A 22,910-nucleotide genomic window follows, 5' to 3' on the forward strand; every position below is an offset into this window, starting at 1 on the left:
TCTTAGTTATTGTGAGAATTAAATGAGACTATCCATGCGAAGACCTTACCATGATGCCTACCACACAAACCCTCAATGAATGACTGTGCTATTACTACTACTACTACTACTATTATTGCCACCACCACTGATTCTGTCACAGCCCCTCCAGTCCTGATGGCTTAGAGAAAGTGCTGGTGCTGCTTCCCAGACTCTGCAGGGCACTGCCCAGGGAGTGGCCTGAGCAATGGGAGAATCTGGCAGAACAGGTTCTTTGAAAGCAGTGGAAAGTAGATCAAAGGCAATCACCCAAACCTGGAAAAAGAATGTATTCCTTTGTTCTTTATGAATTGTGAAAAAACTTTCAAAATGTAACTTATGCTGGGAAAAAAATTGTGGCCCCTCTTGAGGTAACATGGCTGAGCCTCTCTGGTCTGTGTTCTTCCTGACCCCTGAGGCCAGATGGGGGCCACTTTGAGTTTCTGCTGAACGTGCTGAAGGCTGACGGTGTTCTGGGATGGAGTAGCGAGCTCAGCAGTTAGCAGACATGCAGAGACAGCAGAGATCGTGCAGTGGGGAGCTTCACACCTAAAGGCAAAGTATACCTGTGCCTTGCTGCAGATTGCTCATCACCCAATGTGAAATGTCATGGGACTTGCTTAGGCCTCTTGACTGAAAATAACAGAAGCCCAACTCATACTAGCTCAAGCAAAAAGGGGCATTTATTCTAAAGATTACACAGTGTATCAAGGAAAACAAGGCGAGAGGCAGACTGATCTGAGATTGAAACGCAGCCCTCAAATTTTGCCAAAACTTGTGTCTCCCTTCTCTGTGTTAGTCTTCTCTCTTTTTACAGACTCACCTCCTCTGAGGCTTTGGTTGACATGTTGGAACAACAGCACGCAGGTTTTGTAAATGACAATGCAGTCATCCAAAGAAAGCCTGATCTCACTTTCTCCAATTCCACAATTCCTATGGCAGGAACTGATTGGCTCAGTGTAGGTCAGATTCCTTTCTCTGACTACCAGTCAGCAATGGGAAAAGGTAAAAACTGGTTCGAAGAGCATGGGACGTCCACCCTAACTTATACGACTCATGAGTGAGCAAAACCACAGAAAAGGGATTATTGAAATAGGGATTGATGGACTACATGACAAGAAGTATGCTGTTCACATTTGGCCCTAAACTGCATCCTGGCCATTCCCAGACTCCTCTCATTTCACCAGAGTTCACGGTGTTTGTCTACTCTCTGCCCTTGGCCCCTGCACACTGGGCAGACCCTAGCCCTAAACAAGCTGATTGCAGCATAATATAGTGGAAATGCCACAGGCTGTAGAATTACACAAACCTTGAGTTAAAGCCCAGGTCTGCTGCTTACTAGCTGTGTGACCCTGTGCAAGTTACTTAGCCTCTCTGAGCTTTGGTCTCCTTATCTATAAAATAATAGCTATAAAACAATACATCTCTAATGGGGTTGCTGTGAAGACTAAGAAAAATAAAATAAAATAACCATATTTAAAATACTTGGCACATAATAGATGCTCAGTTATGTTAGTTTCATTTTCTAATTAGGTTACCTAGAAATCTTCAGGAGGTAGTAAGTGAAAAGGAAGAAAAAGAAAAGTGGTAGCATTTTGTATCTGGGAAGTATCCTGCCTCAGATATTTGACAATTATCCTGAGCAAACATTAAATAATTTAAGTGGGTCAGCTGCACTGGGAAAGCCACACTTGGATAGACGCAGTCTCTCACTTTAGAGGCAAACCAACAAGGATCTCAAGATCAATGGTGAATGTTTTGTTTCTCTTTAATTTATTGGTGTGACTATATGGTCCTTAATTTCTTTCCCCATAATATCTAAAGTCCATGTAATACAATCTAATCCCTGAGTTAGTGAATGAAGGCTTTAGCATTTGGTTGTGACTGGTGCGGTTTGGAGAGGCTTTCCTCTTTGAGAATGTAGTAAGTCATTTTTTAAAAAATAAACTAGAATTTATTGAGTTCTGACGATAGCAAGCACTGTGCTAAACTTCTACATGCATGGTCTCATTTCTTCTTAAGAATTCAGTGCTATCGCCCCCATTTTCCAGATAAGGAAATTGAGGCTCCGATACATAGAGTGGCAAGGTCACTCAGCACTCAGTGATAAAATAGGAATTTGAGCTCAGCTTAGCCAGCTCCAGAGCCTGAGTTCTTAACAATGCACAGTACCAGTTCTCTGCACCTTGGTTTTGGTTATAAGTTTTCGAGACAGGCAACATAAGAAATGAATCCCCAGGAACATCTGTGCTTAGAGTGTCTCATTTGATAAAGGATAATCTCACCCACACGATGTTGCTGCCTGGGCTTGGATGCAAAGGCACGGAATTACAGCAAGAAAAATAGTAGAACGACAGATACGCTATCTCCTTGGATACAACAGCTATTCGGATTACTTACTTAGAGGATAATAGTGATGAAGGGTTTCGCGGATGAATCTGTGAAAAAGAGACATTGTGGAAATTGTGTCCCACCTTTAGACTCTTCAGCATTTCCCATCTTGGTCAAAGTTGTGCTCACTCCAGTTGTGTTGCTGTGTGGGGTCGTGTGTGCATGTGTGTGGAATATTTTGGCCTGCTCCAGAAAACCACATTTGGTGACGAATTGTAGGTATTATCAATGACTCCTGGTGATACATGAAGTAGTTTCCATCCTTTGACCTATGTACCGATCACGGGAACCAATGTGATCTCTAATCACTAATCGACCTGCTCCCTCCAGAAACAGTTTATTCTGTTTGGTGAGTTTCATTATATTCCAGACTGTGCTTCATCTGTACCTTTTTCTGTTTGAATTCATCCTGTGTGTAAATGGAAAAAATTTTTGAATATCATGTCTCTTTTGACTAAAAGCGTATCTGGATTAATATCTCATATTTTTCTTTTTTACTTTCCCTCTCTTTTCAGCTCCAGGGTTCCTTGAAAAGAAAACAGGTGGTTAACCTGTCTCCTGCGAACAGCAAGAGGCCCAATGGCTTTGTCGACAACTCATTCCTTGATATCAAGAGAATCCGTGTTGGGGAGAACCTCTCTGCAGGACAAGGGGGCCTCCAAGTAAATAATGGACAAAATCAGATGATGTCAGGGACCTTGCCCATGAGCCAAGCACCCCTGCGGAAGACGAACACTCTGCCACCCCACGCACATCCTCCTGGAAATGGTATCTTTAACATGGGCTTGAAGGAGGTGAAGAAGGAACCCGGAGAGACTCTGTCTTGCAGTAAGCACATGGACGGCCAGATGAGCCAGGAAAGTATGTTTTCCAGTAGGTTCGGCGAGGACCCTGTAGAGCAGCTGATGGACCCAGAGCTGCAGGAGCTGTTCAATGAGCTGACCAACATTTCTGTGCCTCCCATGAGTGACCTGGAGCTGGAGAACATGATCAATGCCACCATCAAGCAAGATGACCCATTTAACATCGACTTGGGTCAGCAGAGCCAGAGGAGCACTCCCAGGCCCTCCCTGCCCATGGAGAAGCCAGTGATCAAGAGTGAATACTCCCCAGGCCTAACCCAGGGCCCCTCCGGCTCGCCGCAGTTGAGGCCCCCCTCTGCTGGCCCGGCATTCTCCATGGCCAACTCCGCCCTCTCCGCTTCCTCCCCAGTCCCTTCTGTCCCTCAGAGCCAGGCTCAGCCTCAGACATCGGGAGCAAGCCGGGCCCTGCCGAGCTGGCAGGAAGTCTCCCACGCCCAGCAGCTCAAACAGATCGCGGCCAACCGGCAGCAGCATGTTCGGATGCAGCAGCACCAGCAGCAGCACCAGCCTACCACCTGGCCGGCCTTGCCCTCCTCCACGGGGCCATCGCCAGGCCCATTCGGGCAGGAGAAAATCCCCAGCCCTTCTTTCGGTCAGCAGCCATTCAGCCCGCAGAGCTCCCCCATGCCGGGGGTAGCGGGCGGTGGCAGCCAGTCGAAGGTGATGGCTAACTACATATACAAGGCCAGCCCGGCGGCACAGGGAGGGCACCTCGACGTGCTCATGCAACAGAAGCCTCAGGATCTCAGTCGAAGTTTTATGAACACCCCGCACACAGCCATGGAGCCCCGTCATGGCAACACTAAGCCTTTGTTCCATTTTAACTCTGATCAAGCAAGCCAGCAGATGCCTTCTGTTTTGCCTTCCCAGAGTAAGCCTTCTCTCCTACACTACACCCAGCAGCAGCCCCAGCAGCCGCAGCAGCCGCAGCAGCCCCAGCAGCCCCAGCAGCCCCAGAGCTCCATTTCAGCTCAGCCACCGCCGCCGCCGCCACCGTCCCAGCCCGCCCAGCCCCTGTCAAGCCAGCCTTTGCTGAGGTCCCCCTTGCCGCTCCAGCAGAAGATCCTGCTTCAGAAAATGCAGAACCAGCCCATCACAGGCCTGGGATATCAAATCTCCCAACAGCACCGACAGGTAAGACCATAAGTTTGCTACCCCAAACGCAGAGGACCCAGAGACCACTTAGCCTGGTCATTGGGCTCTGTTTGCAACATTTGTGTTGGGGTGGAATCAAGACCACAAAGATAGTAGTGGGCCTGTCGGGTTCCCACGAAGGCCTCATGAAGCCCAGCTCACACGGGGCATCTGGAGGCAAGAGCTAGTATTTCCTTATAGATCATTCCTGTCACTGGGATCTGCAGTGGTCAAAGGCTCTTGATTATTAAGAATGTTGCATTATAATTCATGACCTTTAGTGACATGTCCAGTTGGCAGTAAGATTCGGATACACCTGGTGTTTATTCCTCCAGTCAATAAGTCGGTCATTAAGTCCACATGTTCGTCCTGAGTACCTACCACGTGCAAGATGTTGTGATGATGCTGAAAACTGAAATAAGTCCAGACATGATATTAAGAGTATTTAATGACCTTCTACATACACACCAACCAGTTGAAATGTCTGAATGCCCAACGCATCCTACTAGATCCTGCTGTGACTCCCTGCAGGTGCCTTAAATAAGACATGGCGCCTGTTTGCTGCCACAGTCTGGAGAGGGAGACAGGCTTTAAAACTCTCATTTGAATACTAAGTGGAAGGGCTAATAACATGAGAGCACAGAGGTTGGGTGTCTTACCCTGCAAGGGGAAATCAGGGAAGTCTTTTGGAGAAAGTAATGCCTGCGTTAAGTGTTAAAGGATGAAATCATCATCACTACAAACAGAAAAAAAGTATCTGTGGTTACCTTATATCCTGTGATTAACATGAAGTAGGAGTCTTATTCTGCCCCAGAAGTGAATAGTATGAAGAGGTAGCTCTATGCCTCCGGAGCACACACTGGTGAGGAAGCTCCGATCCTCAGGGAATTTGAGAGCGGAAACTCTTCCCGGAAGGAAGAAAGTCTGACTGTTGCTTCGTGCGTGTAATTTAGTGGGTCTCTGTTAGTGGCCAAGCACAAAGACAACACGTTACATGTCAGAACAATATGCCAGGGTATTATGACGGCACTGAGCCTAATTCCAATCACATTCCTAGAGTAGTTTTCATGGCCACTGCCCAGAAACAATGCCACAAGCACCACAGACGGTGGCCAACCTAACCTTTGCCCTAGATGTGTGCCAGGAGAAAACTGCACTCAACCAGGATTCAAGAGCTCTGCACCGAGTGAAGCTCTGAGCTCTTGTCCGCTTCAGAAGTGTGGGGGTTTGAAAAAAAAAAAAAAGTGTGGGTGTTTTTTTTTCTTTAATTGTAGTTGATGAAGAATGGACTTGAGTAGGGTCCTGTGTGTATTTTACAGTGTTCCTTTTTAACAGGTAATTTGGGGCTCATTGATAAACAAACGGTATTGTGGAACTACTTCCTAATGGCACGGGTAGCCATTTTGGTTTGGATGAATCTAGGCTCAAAGTCTTACTCTGACATTCACTAGCTGTGTGACCTCAAGCAAATCACTGGACCTCACTAAGCCTGTGTTTTCTCACCTGTAAACAGGGGTGATAATAATATATCCTAGGATATTTTTTAGCATAAAATTAAGGGGCACCAGGGTGGTTCAGTTGGTTAAGCGTCCAACTCTTGATTTCAGCTCAGGTCATGATCTCAGGGTTGTGGGATCGAGCCCATGTCGGGATCTACGCTCATCAGGGAGCCTGCTTAAGATTCTCCCTCTCCCTCTCCCTTTGCCCTCCCCTGCCCCCAAATGCTCTCTCTCTCTCTCTAAAATAAATAAGTAAATCTCTTAAAAATGAGATAATTTTGCACCCAGAGTTTAGAATTAAAGTTGGCGATTATTATGATTATCATAGAAAGAACCATATATGATATCAGAATATTTTTAACAAGTATTACTCTTACGTAGGAGATGCACTGTAATAAGTCTCGAATTCTAACATAAACAGTTTTGGAGGAATAAAAGGAAACTATCCTTCATTCTTTTATTGTCCAGCAGTATGGTGAGTGGGTAGTGATTTACCCTCCCTAAGCCCAGACCTCTGATTATAAAAATGGAAATAGTAAATAATGAGACATTAATAAGAGGTAGTGTTTATCATTTACCCTGTAACCGGCAGGACTTCTGGCTCTCTTCCTTATGGTATCTCATTGCAACCATATGAAGGAAATGCCATCGTTCTCATCTTACAGGGGAAGCAATTGAGGCATAGAGAGGTTAAGTAACTTTTCCAAAGTCACACAGATAAGAAGTAGCAGAGCCAGGATTCTGACAATCTGTTTTGAAGGTTGTGCTTTTAGCCACTGGCTATACAGCTTACAGGTAGGATTTGTTGGGAAATGAATGACCACTTATCGACCATTGTGAAATTCTCAAAAAGAATATTTCCTGTAATACTGAGCCATATTTACATAATCTACAGGGTGATGAAGTCCTTTGGAGATAAAGAAAGTCTTAAATCTCTAACCTACATAGTTGTTAAAGAAAAGAATCAAAAAATATCTGTGTGACGGGTGACCTTCCTGAGGGTGAACATTATGGAACTAACCAAAATAAGCTATTTACAACAGGAAATAGATCTCTTTGGTCACCCCGTTAGCCCTACTTTGTGGGAGCCTTCCTGACATCCTCGGTCCTGTTTCGGGCTCCATTGCTCCGATCAACAACTCTACACCACACTCATGATCTGTCTGTCCCCACTGAAGCTTCCAGAACCCAAGCACACCAGTGGACACTGATGGCCAAATCAGCAAACATCTTTCAATGTTTTAGATGATATTTAACTGTTTCCAGTGCCTATGACACATGATGCCAAGATAATTTTCATCTTTTCAAAAAAGCTCTTGAAAACTGGTATAAGTGGCAGCAACATTTCAAGCCAAAGGCCCCTTCTATACAGGCTGGACATGGCTACCTATTTACAGCTTTATCCTGACTTTGTGGTTTAAATCAAATTGTTCCTTTCTGCTCAACAGTTCCAAGAGGGAGGACTCTGAAGTCTTGTGTCTGAGTTGTAAGCAAGTGTACCAGGGCTCTATGGTCAAATAAGTGTTGTCCTCTTAAAAGCATTCACCTTTGGGGGCTGGACTCCTGCTAATAAGGGTGCTATTTTTCAGTACGGTTACAGAGTTTTTCACTGGGGATTGTCTTCAGAGCTATTAGCATACTGAGTGAATTATTACCGGTGCAGTAATATTCATTCTGTCAGGGTGTTCTTTGAAAACAATCAAGATGGGGATTGCTGCTTTGGGTCAAAAACAAGAAGTCAGTGATAGGACTGGATTTCAAATATGACTTATGAACTTTCTCTGAAGGTAAATAAATGAGTTGCTTCCCAAGATGATAATCTTGAGAAGCAACTTTCATGTGGATGTGCATGTTTTTAAGATTTTTCTAATTCGTGTTTCTCATCTAGGATATTACTAAGTATTCTCAGCTCAGGGAGGGTAGTTTTAACCCCACCATTTATAGTAGACAGTACAAATGTGTGTTCTCATTTCTAATTAGCAAAATCTCTGTTACTCATGACTGAAGCCATAGGAGGGGAGAGATTGGGAATTAAGCAGTTCTTAAGTTTATCAACTAGAATGTCCTAAATGAAAGCACTGGTCATGAATTTTTTTCTGCTTATCACACTCACTTTGTGTCAAACATAGGAAGACCTATTATGGATTTTTCTAATTGGAGTCCTTTCACCTTGGAAATGGTGGGAATCTTGGCTTTCTGCTACAAGATGGTAGATTGAATTTGTCGATCAGTTGCTTGTTATTTACCCAGCAGAGTGTACAAAGATGGCCTTCTCGTTACCCTTCAGACCTCTGCACCCAGACAGATCTGCATGCTCAGGCAAAGAATATACTGGGGGGAGTCTGTGCCCCTCTCTCTTTATTGGGTACCCATCTCTGTTCTCCTAGATGTGAATGGTGCCTGAGAGATGGATGCAGCATAATCGAATTGTGGAGACTTCTTTATCGTTCCATGCCTGGGGTGTTTTCAAGTAATCCCTTCTCCGGATGCTGAGAGAACAAATGGTATTTGGTATTTCAAAAAATGTCCTCAGTGACTCAGTTTGCTAATGTTTGGGGCTTGGCAAATGGAAATACCTCCTAGCTATAATTTCCTTCCCTTTCTGATTCGAAGGTTATGGGAGAGGGCAGGAGAGGTATATAATGCATGCAGTTCTGATTTATCTTCAAGTCACTGAATACTTGTTTAAGGTGTGAAAGAGTTATTGGTTCACTAGGGCTTGTGAGAGTTCAATCTAAAAGCTCTAACCTCTTGAACCAAGAAGTGATCTTTGTCAGAGCTGTATGATCAGACACTTTAAAGTGTGATTTTTTTTTCCTAACATTAGATCCATGAAACTCAAGTGGATTCTATATTTGGTTTAGAATTATCCCATCTCTAAAAATTCTGAGAGGGAACGCAGCCAGTGAATGGATGGTTTGTTATGACCGAAACATAAATTTGTACATTTCCTCCTTAGTTTAAAGCCAAGCTCCTCGATCATATATTAAGAACCTCACTCCACTCTCTCTGCCGAGCCAAGTTTATCCTTCACTACTTTACATATCAATCCTTGGCATAAATCGGGAAAGTCTCATGTTCTCCCCCTTCTTCTTTAAGGTTATTTTGGATATATCTGATTTTAAAGATGAACACCCAGTTAAGGGTGAAGGAATCACTGGACCTCTAATATACTGACAAATCCTTATAATTGCCCAGTGAAAGTGCCAGAGAAGAGCTAGGACCTTGAATCAGCTGGGAATGCCTTTTCTAGTGGGAAAATAATCATGAATTCAATGTTCTGCAACAGTATAACATCCAAACCACCCCTTTGCTGGGGGCCACAGATTGGCTAAAGGGTCAGCCAGTTAGGCTAAGGCTGGGGTTCAGGTTTAAGGACAAGACGAGGTCAAAAGAAGTCAGGAGCATGAAGGGCCAAAGATAAGGCCAAGCCAATGTCCTAGACAAGCTGGGACAAAAAATCAGTCAATACACTCAGAATCCAGGAGTGAAGCCAAAAGATGGTAATAAACCTGTGGTCATGGGTCAAATATAAATGACATAAAATCTAAAGCAAAGTTAGGATAGAGACCCAAGAGATGCTAGGTGATCATTGCAAATGACCCTTGACAATTTGGTGATTTCCATTATGACTCACTTTGGCTGGTTATGATGGCAAGAGGGACAAGGTCTGATACAGGCATACTGAGGATTGTCCATGGCAGACCAGGATATTATGTTTGCATGTTCATTTTATCTTTGATATTTCATCATTTACCTTTTCAGTTTAAAAAATATTTTTTTAATATTCCATAAGACTAGAGCTAGGGCTAAGATCCCAAATAAATTTCCAGACATATATGTTAATATGACCTGTACTGAAGAATCTTGATTGGCAGAATTAGCAGGAGGGGGATTTTGCATGTGTCTTGTTCGTTTCTGTTAGTTGGTTTGTTGGCTTTCACATTAGCACCAACTGTATGCTGCATGCAAACAGCCCAAATGGTAGATATTATCAACCCCTTTGAGGGCACTGAGGCTCAGAGAGGTTGAATAACTTGCTCAGAGCTACAGTTAGCAACTGGTCTGATTTTCAGCCTAGTGTTAACTGCTGTGCTGCCTAAGTGAAGGAACTAGGTAGAAGTGGTTTGGGTGTGTTAACAGGACCTTTGCTAGGATATCTGTTCGAAATTTCATTATTGTCTACATGCCCAGTTTATTTCTACCTCAGGGAAAATTTAAGCCAATTCTGATGCAGGGAGGGATCTTCAAGCAAATTCACTGAAGTTGCCTTGTCTTAATCCACAGATCTTTATGTTTCCCCATCCGCCCAACCAAGAGCATGAACAAAAGGTCTCAGGCTCAACTGAGTACTGCCCCTTCTGATCTCTACCAGTAGTTTTTATTCATTCATTCATTCAAAAAATGTTTGTTGAGCTTCCTGTATGTCAGGCACAGTTCTGGACACTGATACCACTACTCAGAACAAAGAAGGTATGGTAAGGGAAAAAAATAAAATGAAAAAAATGTTTTTAAAAAATTAAATAATCAGAGAGTATTTTCAAATTGAGCTGTTTTCATCATACTGCAGGCTTGGTTTATTCTTGCTTCTGTTGCTAGGCTGATTTGCTGGGCTTCTTGGTACCTCTGATCGCAGATAAATATGGAGAATGACCAGGAGAGTGGTATGTGACTTCGTTTTTTGAGGAAAAAATTTGATACTTTGGTTAGCTTTTTTAAATGATAAAGAAAATTCATTCCCTTTCTTGTTCTTTAACATGATCCATCAAGATTTAAGAACTGTCCAGGGTCACTGTTAGAGTTTCACCATGGGATAAAGCCATAATTCATGCACGCATTCATATGATGAGAGTTTACTGAGCACCTACAATGTGCCAGGAGTTGGAGATTAAAAGATCACATGATGCAAAGAACCCTTTTTGCACCCATCTAAAAGATCAGGAAGGCATGGTCCCACCCCTCAATGAACTTTTGATCTGAAGGAGACGTCTGTCCCTGACACTTACTGGATTCTTATTGGGTACATATACTACAATCTGATCTGTATAATAACTGAACCTAAATCACATGGGCCTCTCCCATAAGTCTACAAGTTCAACTTTGAATGTGTTATTTTAACTTTTTACAGAGTAGAGCTCTATTTTGCCTGATACCCACTTTTGTGTTTGTTTTATTTTGTCATCCTAGTATGTAATAGCCCAGAGCACAATAGAGTGAATTGGTGTAAAGCAACAATTAACTCCAGTATCCCTCAATAAAGAAATCAACACAGTAACAAGAAGAACATGTTAGCCTTGGAATCATAACGCATAGGGTTTTAAATCCACACTTAGGGGAATGACTTCTATTATTCTCATTCCAAGGTCTTTGTCAGTATGTTGCATCCATCAACAAGAGCTGTGCATTTAAAGCATTAATGTGTAATTCAGCCTGTTGAATACTAAGTTTCCAACTAGGGAAAAAAGGGGTATGAGGTTAAGAAATAGATTTGATCCCAGGGATGGAAATGCAAGAGGGTTAATGGAAAATCTGACAGACATTTAACTATAATGTGCATTAATGTAGGTGACTCAAACAATCCCCTTTGCACCCATTCTAATTAGTTCTGCCTTTTCTAATCAGATGTCAGTTGTTATCAGTTTGGTAGAGGGGGGTGGTGATTTCTTTTTGTGAAATCGAAAGGAAGCAACAACCCATTTTGCTGGTGCAGTAATCAGTAAATTTTCACGTTAATCGTTAATTAAAGTCAGGCACAGAAACTTGAGATTCAGAAGGTGTTTATTATAAGGAGTCCTCGATTTGAAACAAAAGACTGCACAAATGTTTAGACTACCAAGATCAGAGAGATGTAATGGGAGTGAATCATCTTACTCTTTTACACTGCGTTTTAAGCAGGGAAGACCAAACTAACACACACAGAGCCTAGGCAGCTCTCTGGATACTAATTAGAGAACTCCAGCTGAATATTTGCATTTCATGCAGTGAATCTGAACAATAAAGTGGCACTTTATTCTCCAAGCAATAAATTGAGTAGAGCATAATAGAGGGAAGCCAATGACTACTTTCCTGTGCATCCTGAAAAATCAAGTTTCAAGGTCCCCGAGGAAGAAAGAATGGGGGTGGTTGACCTGTTTCCCTTTCTTTCTGCTGCTAATTCCCTCCACCCTGAATCACTGGCATTTTCCACAGTTTGCTTTTCACAGGAGCTTAAGTTCAGCTCCACCTTTAGGAAACATGAACTTCATAAACAGGGAGCTTTTTTGGCCCTACTTCTTGGTAGTCCACAGGTCTGTGTGGGTGCACACATGAGCACGTGGGCTTCATGCTCCGGTCTTGGACTCCCATTCCTACTCTGTGTCTCTGGATCTCTATCCCATTCCCCCTCCCCTTGGCCCTACCCTCTCCTCTTTCATCCTTTCCCTACAGATCAGTTTTTGAACTCGCCTCTTTTCTCTGACCTCCTGGAGACCTGTTCTATGGCAAGCCTTAAGTGAGAGTGGGGAGAGGAGAGGACATTTAGCCACTGAAGTTATTATTGGCCACAAGGATGAAGAGACTTTTCCTGGAAAAGGATTCTTGTTGGGGAGAGCCACGAGGCAGGCCCATCTCTCTGTCCCATAGGCCTCTGGCACAAAGGAGTGAATTCTGAATGGACATACCCATGGGCAGAACATATCCTGAATAGCTTCTAACCATTGTCCCTTCTCACAACAAGTGCTGGCTAAACTGGCCTGCCTCCTTCCAGTCTCGCCACCCTGCAACCAGAGTGAGCATGCTAAAATAGGAATGTGGTAATGTCTGTCACCTGCCTGAGGCCCATAAATGATCTTCATTTTCTCAGAATAAAATCCAAATCATTATGTAGCTTATAAAGCCCTATATGACACAGCTTCTGCCAAGATTTATTGGTTTCCATTCCCAGCTTTTTTATTTCTTGACTCCCACCCACTCATTCACTCATCTTTACCTGACAAGTTCACACACACTCTGCACTCTGGCTCCTACCATAAAAAGTGTACTCCGATTCCTGAGAAGTTCCATGCTTTCCCTCACTCTCAGGCCTTCAGATGTGTTGTTCCTTCTGTCTAGAACATTCTTCTGCTCTCCTCTGCCCAGCTAACCTAACTCTACACTTTCTCAGTCTCAACTGAGACATTTCCTCCGCAAGGTTTCCCTGGCTTCCCAATCTGGATTAGCTCCCATCCTATACTCTCTGGTAGCTACCTCTACTTCCTCTCTTTTAGCTGATATCAGCCCTCATCTGTCTTTGTTCTTATGTGTCTTCCTCAACTAGACTGGAAGCTACTGGAAGGCAGGGATTGTGTCCCTCTTGTTCACCATTGTATTCCAACCTCTGACATGGCTACGACATGGAAGGCACCCAAAACATATTTAGTAAACAGCGAACAAACGAATTACAACATTGACCCATCATCCATTCTTCTATTCTGGGGAGTTATGGATGCCAACACATCACCCTCTCCTCCCAAGAAGGAAGGAACAGGAGCTACCATTTCCACCTTCCTCCATAACAAGTCTGCCCTTAAAAAACCATTTGCCCATGAATCTGCATCAACAGTTACAGTTTTCTGGGATAGAAACTAGAGAATTCACTCTCAGCTGCTCCATGGGTTAAACCTGTGGAAGGGGGTTGTGCAGAGGCACTCTTCTCGGAGCCTGGACTGACCTATATCACGGGGAATCATATGAGTAAGAGTCAACTAAGAGAATTTTATCAACAATATTCCAAATGATTCTTTTATGAAACATGTATGGAACATCAATAATTTACCAACATGACCAAAACACAATCCCTACTCATAAGTAATGGACAGAAACAAGGGATTATATAGTGTTATAAGGTTTCTGATAGAAGTGATGATAGGATATTCGGAGAATGCAAAGATAAAGTGCCTGTTACAGCTTTGGGAACCAGAAAAGGCTTCCTAGACGAGGCATCAGCTGATGGCCACTGGCACCTCTTCCTCACCTCTGCCTCCATCTCTGCTGTTCCCTGTGTGCTCCCATTATTGCAAACCTCCCTCTTTCTGACTCCCTCGTCCCTCCCAGTAACGGGGTGGATGGCATGTCTAAGAAATTCTGCCTTGTTCCGTGCTCCATAGGGCTGAGGCCAATGGCTGGGGTTCCATTTATCTCCGTTGCTTTGGCCAAGCGTTGTCCCTGGAAATGCACCTCCACCCCAGATGCAGTCACTCCCCAAGGCTCTCCTTCACTGGACCGGCTCTCCTTCTGATGAATGTCTTTTGCCCAATGACTCCATTTTCCCTCCAGGCCGTGGCATCCTGCTCACTTGCTTGGACAGTTCCAAGGTGTCTTGAAACCCCAGTCTCTGCCCTAACTGCCCATGTTGCTGTCATCACCCCTCCTCAAGCTCTGAAACAAGTAAAGTTTGCTTCTTCCTCCTTTAGCGCATGCAACAGAGTGCCAACACTTTGGTACCATCCTTATGTGGTATGATAATTTTGTTTAGGTATCTAAACCAGGAACCAGGAATTCCTAGAGTTGGAACAGTGGAATTTCTTTCTCTTCTCTGAACTCACAAAGCATTTTGTATCTCTCATTGCATTCATTGCTTTCTACCTGGAATTCTAATTAAGTCTATACGTCAAGCCCTCCACTAAACTGCAAGCTCCTTGAGACCGGAGTCTGTGTATAATTTATCTTTGTAACTCTAAGGGCTGAGTACCTGAGAGAAAGTCCCAACATAAGGACACAGAAACAGAAGGAGAGGAGGGGAGAGAGGGTAAGGGAAGGGAAAGAAGCTTCGGTGTGTGTGTGTTACAAGTTGTACGGTCTTGAAATCAAAGGAAAAGAAATAGGTTTGAATAACTTCTTACATCGATCTGAATATAAAATGTACATTATTGAGAATTTGTGCATTGTTTACTCTAATGATCAGAGAGCCTTGGTCAAATTACTCGAATTCTCTGTAACTGAGCTGCATTATCTGTACAGTAAGAATTACGACACTATTTTGCAGGATTGTTGAAAAAATTCCATGAAATAACCCATGAGACTTACGACAAATGCAGGGCCTGAACCTTGTAGGCAATTCAAAGTTAGCTTCATTTCCTTTACAAACTAAAGACCACCAGAAACAAATCCACTAAAACAATCCAAATTAAATGTTACTAGACTCTTGCAGTGGTTGAATTCCAAAACTGAGCTTCCATTTAACTTTGAGTTTCCAGGCAACTAAGGCAAAAAGAAATTATGTGGGGGATATAGAGGTTCTTTTTCTTTAGTATGAAAGAAAGCATGCCAGTTCATCAGCGGAGGCAAACTATTTCCTGGAAATGAATTCAAAGGTACATTTATCATTGGGGGAATTAGGTAACACGATGGACATCTTCCACTGAACATTTTGCAAAGACACCATGACACTGTTTACTTTGAAGTTTCTGTTATTAAGCTGCATTATAAAATTCAAGGCCAAAATGCTGGATTTTAATTCAGTGAACACTTTTCCCTGGGAAGCTGAGATAATGGGGTACAGATGTCATGTTTTCTGAAGCTCTCTATCAATGGTTTTTGCACTTTGTTTGAGCAAGAATACGTCTCTCTTCCCCTCCCCCTTTCAAGGTTTCCCTGAGACACCTCCCTGGAATTCAGATACCTTCAGGAAGGTCTTCAAACCTGGGTTCTGGCTTATCCCAAGGTAGAATTTAGAGACTATATGGGAATGCATAATTAAAATTCCCGTTAGACTGCCTCACTCCAATCTCAGTCTCGAATGAGGCTCTGGCAAACCCAGGCATCGTGTAAAGTAGATGAGACCTGTGGAATGTCTACCTCCAGGTCAGCTTTCAAGGAGAGCATTTCAAAAATCCTTTTAAGCTATAATCTCATCTCTCCATATAGAAGAAAACTATAAACTTCAGATGTGACCCCTCTGCTCACCAGACCAAGCTCATTAAAAATCACCATGAAAACATTCAGCAGTTGGTATAGTTATTTTTCAATCAACAAATATTTAAGCACTTCCTGTACACAGAAAACCATGTCACCTGCTCTAAGAAATGTACTGAAGGAGGTGTGCCATGTGGTCGGGGCCACAGGGGAATGAGAGATAGAAGGCGAGGATTCTGGACCTAGACTCATTGCAGAGTATTTTACCTTTAGTAATAAGACTTTGTTTACTCTCTTTGTTACAGTGTTATCCTATAATCCTCGAATTTTATGACTCTAAAATGCAATTACTGTCCTCATCTTTAAATTTGTTCTTTTTATCAAAATAACACAGGCAAATAATTTAAGAAGACAAGTCATGCTAAAAGGCAAAAGCTATTCCTTGGCATCCCCTTCCCTTAGCCCTCACCCTGGAGGAACCACTTCCATCATTTTGAGTTTCTTCTTCTGGTAGTTACCATCAGATCGCTAACTTCATGTCTGCCTCAGACCTCTTGGTTTGGTCCATTTGCATCTATGTATTCCATCTTATGCAATAGATGAAGATTTTAGTCTTTGTCTTCCCCTTCGCCACAAGGTTATGTCAAAAATTTGCCTAAGTCCCTATCAGTGTCTTCAGAACTATGAAGATGTAAGTAACGTTTACAGCTAAGACAAGCCAGAGTACTGTAAGCATAATTCCTCTGAAGGAGCTCAGTATTTAACTTTCTGTTCATTTGTGAAGTGTGTTTGAATCACTGGCTATGTCTTCTCAGGCCACCCAACAGCTCTGTGAAATATCTGTCAATTTTCCACCTGTAATTCCTGTCAGATAATCCGTTTGTTGTTTCTTTTCCTGGATGCATCTCCCCAGAAGCCATCTCTCTCCAGTCCTGATGGAGTTCTCTAGACCCACAGATACTGCTGTCACCCTAGGACTTCCTGCCTCCAAGCTGGGAATGCCTTCATTTCTTTCCTTAATCAAATTCCCTCTTTCTGGGTTCCATATGTGGCTCAATTTACTTATTTAATCTCTCATTTTGGTGGGTTATGTCTGCGGATAGCTTCCTGACAAAGGATGTATGAAAGGTAAAATGTTGAAACCTTCAGAGACACCATAACTCATTTGAGACAGTAAGAAAAATCTCAAAGCATCAAGAAAAAACACTGTTGAATATTGATAATGTCCTCCTAGGTACATTTGGTGCTACAGAGTGTGCAAAGAAGGGATGAGAAAGGAAGCTTCATTTATTGAGCACCTACCTTGGGCTAATTGGTTTTTCCATGACATTCCTAAGAAATAGGCATCATTTTCCATCTTTATCTATGAAGAAGTCAAGAGCAAACCACCTACTAATGGGCCTAAATCACACAGCTATCAGGTGGCAGAACTGGAATTCAGATCGTGTTTGTCTGCTTCTCGCCGTGCTCCGCCAAGTGTGTCTCTCAGCCAGAAAGCATAAACGCACAGTCCTTGCCCTCAAGAAGTTTGCCCTCGGGGTGCCTGGGTGGCGCATTCCTTAAGCTTCTGCCTTTGGCTCAGGGCGTGATCCCAGCATTCTGGGATGGAGCCCCACATCAGGCTCCTCCGTTAGGAGCCTCCTTCTTCCTCTCCCACTCGCCCTGCTTGGGTTTCCTCTCTCGCTGGCTATCTCTGTCAAATAAATAAATAAAATCTTAAAAAAAAAAAAAGAAGTTTGCCCTCAACCATGTCTTTAATCCAAATCAGACATTTGCTACTTTCTCACCCACTACACTACCCTCTTACTGTGTGTGTGTGTGTGTGTATGTAATTTCATTCTGATTAATGCAATATCTATTTTTGTAGTTTCATGTACATCAAGTTTTATTATAATATTTTTCTGTGAAATTCTGGAACAGAGCTATTTCCAAAGATTTCAGTTCTTGATCCCACTCTATTTATTAGGGATTAGGCAGTTACAGTCTGATCTAGTTGCCACTGAAAATGTGTTCATGGTTTTGCCCTTCTCCCTGGTGGATTTTGGGTTTTATGCCAGTCAGTTCATTTGCTGACATTTATCACATTTAGCTCCTGCCTCAGGGACATCCAGGATTATTGGTGGGGAGTGACTCCTGGCCGTGGCCCATAGCAGCAGTCTTCTCCAAGCTCTCTTCCCCCTGGAAATCTGTATTGCTATCTGTCACCAAAACAAAACAGAACAATAAGTACAAGGGGTAAAAGCATAGGAAGGGATTTAAAAATGAATGAAAGAGGATAGAATCATTGGTTTTTTATAGATCAGTTACTGACCGATGCGCAAACAAGTGAGATCGCCGCATTTCATTCAGGACACTTGACATAGCTCTCAGTAAGCGAGGGGACTGACCGCAGAGTCAGGGGCCAGACTGCAGCATGGGGACTGTGCCCACTGCCTTCTCTGGAAGTGTCTCCGTTATGGCACTAGCACCAGTGCTCCCAGAAGCAGAGACACGAACCCTTTCCTCCAGTTAGAGATCAGAAGCAGGTAGCTGTCCTCTGAGCAGTCTCTACTTTTGGGTACTGGGTTCTAAAAGTTTTTGGTTTGGTTGTTTGGCCCTCCTGGTGCATTTTGTCCATAGGAACAATTTAGATGAAGTTCATCACATCCTGGGCTGGCCTAGGCCAAGTCTATTTGACTCCTCTGGTCATTGAGCTGTTAGAGTACTGACCATGACTTCTCAAACACTGCATTGCAGAAGAAAAAAAAAAAGTTGTTCAACGTGCACTGATTGAACCAGGCATGGGGTGGAATCAAGCATACAATCTATTTAGTGAAACAGAATTCCTGAGAGCACTTTGCTCTGAAAGCCACAGAGAAGGAAGCGACTTCCTCCTCAGCCTGGCTCCAGGGTCTGAATGGGGAGACGAGGAGGATTTTTGGCTGGACCTCCATGGCAGAGGGAAGCAGGCCTTCAGACCAAGGGAAGAGGGAAAGTGAGATTAGCCAGAACATCACCAGTGAAGGGGCAAGAGCTCTCTTCCTTTCTAGTGGTCATTTATAGATATTTACAGATTGGGGGCTACCTGAATGCCTATCAGTGTCTATGTCTATCCACACCAGCTTTGTGGACCGAAGTTTGTTGACCTGATTTATCAAGATAAAAAGGTTTTGAGCCATCTGTCTATTTCCAAAGTCTATACAGAGCTCCAGGCACAAAAGGTAGCCAGGCCCAGGGGCTTCACCAGGCTGTGCTCTGGACACCACACCAGCCTTGGGAGGCAGGGCTTGGTAGCTGAGCCCGTGTTTTGCATATGTGAATAGAATCCACAAAACGATTTGCTCCTTTTACTACTATTACAGCCATGATGATTCCTAAAATAAGTTTGACCTGTGTGGGTGATGAAATAGAAATTGTCTACATAGTCAAAGCCAGAGGGTCAGAAAGATGGGATAAAAAGTCAGAAAGAGTGGTCCCAAGAGAGAAATGAAAGGAAATTTGGGCCAAAAAAATGCATTTCTGACCATCTCTTCTGCTGTGTAAAGATACTTTATAAGGCAATTTAAACTCTGACAAATTGCCTATTTCTGTTTGCAACTACAGATGAAGCCAACCATTCTCACACATTTCTCCATTCGTTTTTCCTCCTCATGTTTCATTCAATTTTTGGGGGGGGGGTGGCTGTTGTAGAATTCTTTCACATTTCTCTGAACACTTGAAATGGGGTCAAATCTAAATGAATGTGAATTCAGCATGGATCCCAAGGCCCAAAGGTCAGGCTCCACTTGGACAGTTTTGATGTGTAAAGCACTGCCAACATTCATTTTTGTAGAGCAGTGAGAGAACTGAGTTGTGTGCTGGTGAAGACTGACGTAGACCTCATTTCCCCGTACTCAGAGGCAAGAAGTTTCTAATCACCTGCGTGATTTGGGGAATATTGAAGACCCCTCATCGGTCCACTTTGGGTGCACACATTCCAAAGGAGCTAGATGCACATGGGTGAGAACCTCGCCAGGCTATTCCTTGGGAGCCTGAGGGCAGCCCTAAATTCCATGGGAATGGGATTCTCTGCCAAATTCAGATGCCGGAGGCTTCCCTCAGGGACCACAGCCCATCTTAAATGGAGGAAGTTGCTGTGAGAAGTTAAGCAGGAAGTTCTAAAGGGCTATGCTCCCCCGTGTGTGTGTGTGTGTGTGTGTGTGTGTGTGTGTGTGCGCGCGCGCGCGCTCACACGTGCACGCACAAGCATGTTAGTGGAAAGAAATAAGCCCTCCATCACTGTTCACATCATATACACGTAGAGTTTAAAGTTTCAGGGAGAGAAAACAGTGGACAGAAAAGGAGGGGAGCTTGTTTATCTCTCCAAGGCTAGCATTCCCGCTCATACATACGTTGCAAGATACCTCCAGGTCTGACACGTTTGTCTTCCCCCCTAAATGTCTCTGAGATTCCACTTGGCTGGGAATTCAGATGACTGTGAGGGTCACACCTCTCAGCAGTCGAGTCAGAATAACTTTCAGTGGTAATTCTTTTAAAATGAAGAATTTCTTCACCTCCTCCTTGCCTTGGAGTAGGAAAGAGAATTTATTCACAAATTGGTGCTTACAGTGGAGCTAAGGGACCCCCGAAGCAGGGCCGACGAGGTTCACTTCAGTACCCAAGTTTAGGGGAGCATGAGAATAGTGCTTCACAAGGCCAAATAGCTCAGACATGTTAGCATGTGATAAACATGAACGGTACTGTCGGAACCGAGCACTGAGAGTAAAAACATTTTCACATCGACCACTGTAGCAGATGACACACCTAGCCACAAACCTCACCAGCTTTTCCAGTAACCTGAGAAGACAAAGAAAAAGAGAACTTGGGGAAACTCCTACCCATCAGTCAGGTTTCCCCTTAAACGTCACTTCCTTTAGGAAGCCGGTCAGACAGATCCACCCCCACCTGACTTCCCCTCACTCAGCTCTTCTCGCTCTTTATGTTGTGCCTTCCAGAATTATCTGTCTTCTTCACTAGACAGTCTTCACCTCTCAGCCCCCAGCAGCCAGCACTCTCCCCAGCCCTTTGTAGGTACTTAAATATGGGCTCGATGATTGACAGAGCACTGAGGGGTCTGTGTTAGGTCTTGGAGGACACAAAAATGAAGATAGAATCTCCACCCTGTCTGGAGGGAAGACAGGTAATAAGAAGATACCACACAATTTAGCAAACTTGGTAACACCTGTAAGACTTTCTCTCAAGGAGAACAAAGGGAAGGTTGAACTTTTGAGCTCCCTAGTGATAAAACAGACAACTATATTAGCTACTTCTGAGACTCATTAACTTTACTAACAAGATATAGTGACTCGAATCCTATTTCCTGACTTTGCAAGTTTGCTGCAGGGAGAGCACAATATCAATAATATTAGGCAATGGATTTAACTGGGGGGGGATATTATATCAGAAAACATGAAATATTATCAATACCTTCCCTGGGAAATTGATCAGCTTTGTGGTATCTAACATTACATTTCTAAACTGTAGAACTGAAAGCTAATACAAAATTGGCTTTGTAGGAGGGGTTTAAAGAGTGAATAAAGAATCAAGCTTAAGTTTCTGCTTGCATTTCTTTGTTGCTACTTCTTCTATTATTCTGTCATTTAATTCACTTTTTTTCAGAGCAGCAATCAAAGCAAAATAGGTTCCGCCCACTCACTGGCCTCCCGTGCTCCGTGCAACACTATTTATCCAGCAGCGTTGGTGTGCCTGGCAGAACACACAACAGAAAGGAAGGGAAGGCTCTTCCCTGAGGGTTTGCTAGTTCGATCAGAGCACCCTTGACAACGATCACTTGCGATCTCAGAGACACCTAACGTTTATTCCGGTGTCAAAAATGACTTGAAATCTTTTTCATATTGGGATGTTTGTGAGGACTCCTTTCGTCCCTTGCACGGTGTCCAGTGGGCCCTCTGTGCTTAACAACAACAACAACAACAACAAAAGTTAGAACCCAAATACTGTTGCAAAGGTGAATGACTACAGATGGCCTTGAAACCGCCATCATCATCTGCACAAAAAGTGGACAGACTCCACACTGACCTCTCCAAGGGCAGAGTCTATTGAAGAGGTCGGTCTTTGGGGCCATTTGCCTGTGTTGTTTTTCTGATTTTGTTCTTTTTAGAGAGAAATTATATTTGTTAAATGTCGGCTCTTATTCTCATGTGACCAAACAAACTGCAAGCAAAAGCATGATAAACAGAACACAGCATTTCAGTTGTTTCTATGTGACTTTGAATTGGGTGCAGACAGCACGTACTTTCTTTCATGGGTATAGTTTGAGAATAGGAGCTTATCCAAGGCCATGGGGCTTTGATGCCATTGAGCAAGCAGGGTGGCTGCCTGCAAGCCAGGTAACTACTCTGCCTCGTTTCCCCCCAAATAACAATGAAATAGATGATCAGACCAGATGTGTGGCCCCCAGACTTTCATCTTTCAAGACCATATTTATAATAAGGTTGCTGACATGGATCTGCTATATTTTGTTTTCCTGTGTAAGGACATTAAAAATGAAAAATCACCATCATTTCATGAAAAAAATATATATTTTAGCATTTAAAAAACTGAGAACATAATTGCAGAGTAAGTGATCATCCTTTAAATTAAATGAATAAATTTTAGCTGTTTGATAAACTCAGTGAGTGATCCGTGTTTTTTGGTCCCATTAGCAAATAAAAAATTCCTTGGTAGTGGATATGTGTCCCTAGAACACCATCAGACCAGATGATCTGCATGGCTCCTTCCATCTGTCCCACTTCAAGCATAATACTGAAACATACAAATAAGTAAATAAGTAAAATGCCAACTAGAGATGTATCCCCTTCTCCTTTGCCAGGGTGGAGGTGTTAATGTTTTCCAGCACCCCGCTAACGAGAATGTGTGAGGCACTGCCAACCACATCATCCGCTTCCACCCAGGATAGTAGATCTGCTTCACTCCATTAAATTGTCATTGTTTTCAGCTGCAGTGACTCTTCTAATTAGGAGTGGATCTAGCAATAAGGAAATCAAATGAAAAGAAATGGAGAAGATGCCAAAGGGGCAAGAGAATATAAAAGCAAGACAAAAGCTTTTTTTTTGCAAGGCAAAATTGATGATTTTGCCCAAAACACAAATGTAAA

At 43.3% G+C, this 22,910-nt stretch overlaps 1 protein-coding gene across 2 annotated transcripts in view; it reads left to right on the top strand.

The window, feature by feature from the left end:
* MAML2 (mastermind like transcriptional coactivator 2) overlaps nucleotides 1-22,910 on the top strand; it is a 331,700-nt gene that overhangs the window by 222,956 nt on the left and 85,834 nt on the right. For both annotated transcript variants that reach the window (XM_045790814.2, XM_045790816.2), the window contains exon 2: nucleotides 2,925-4,406. In XM_045790814.2, coding sequence (XP_045646770.2) covers nucleotides 2,925-4,406 — 1,482 coding nt within the window. The remainder of the gene's footprint in view (nucleotides 1-2,924; nucleotides 4,407-22,910) is intronic.

The sequence above is a fragment of the Ursus americanus genome, chromosome 16 (assembly GCF_024610735.1).
Source record: "Ursus americanus isolate L20-20 chromosome 16, mUrsAme1.1.p, whole genome shotgun sequence".
NCBI classification, from domain to species: domain Eukaryota; kingdom Metazoa; phylum Chordata; class Mammalia; order Carnivora; family Ursidae; genus Ursus; species Ursus americanus.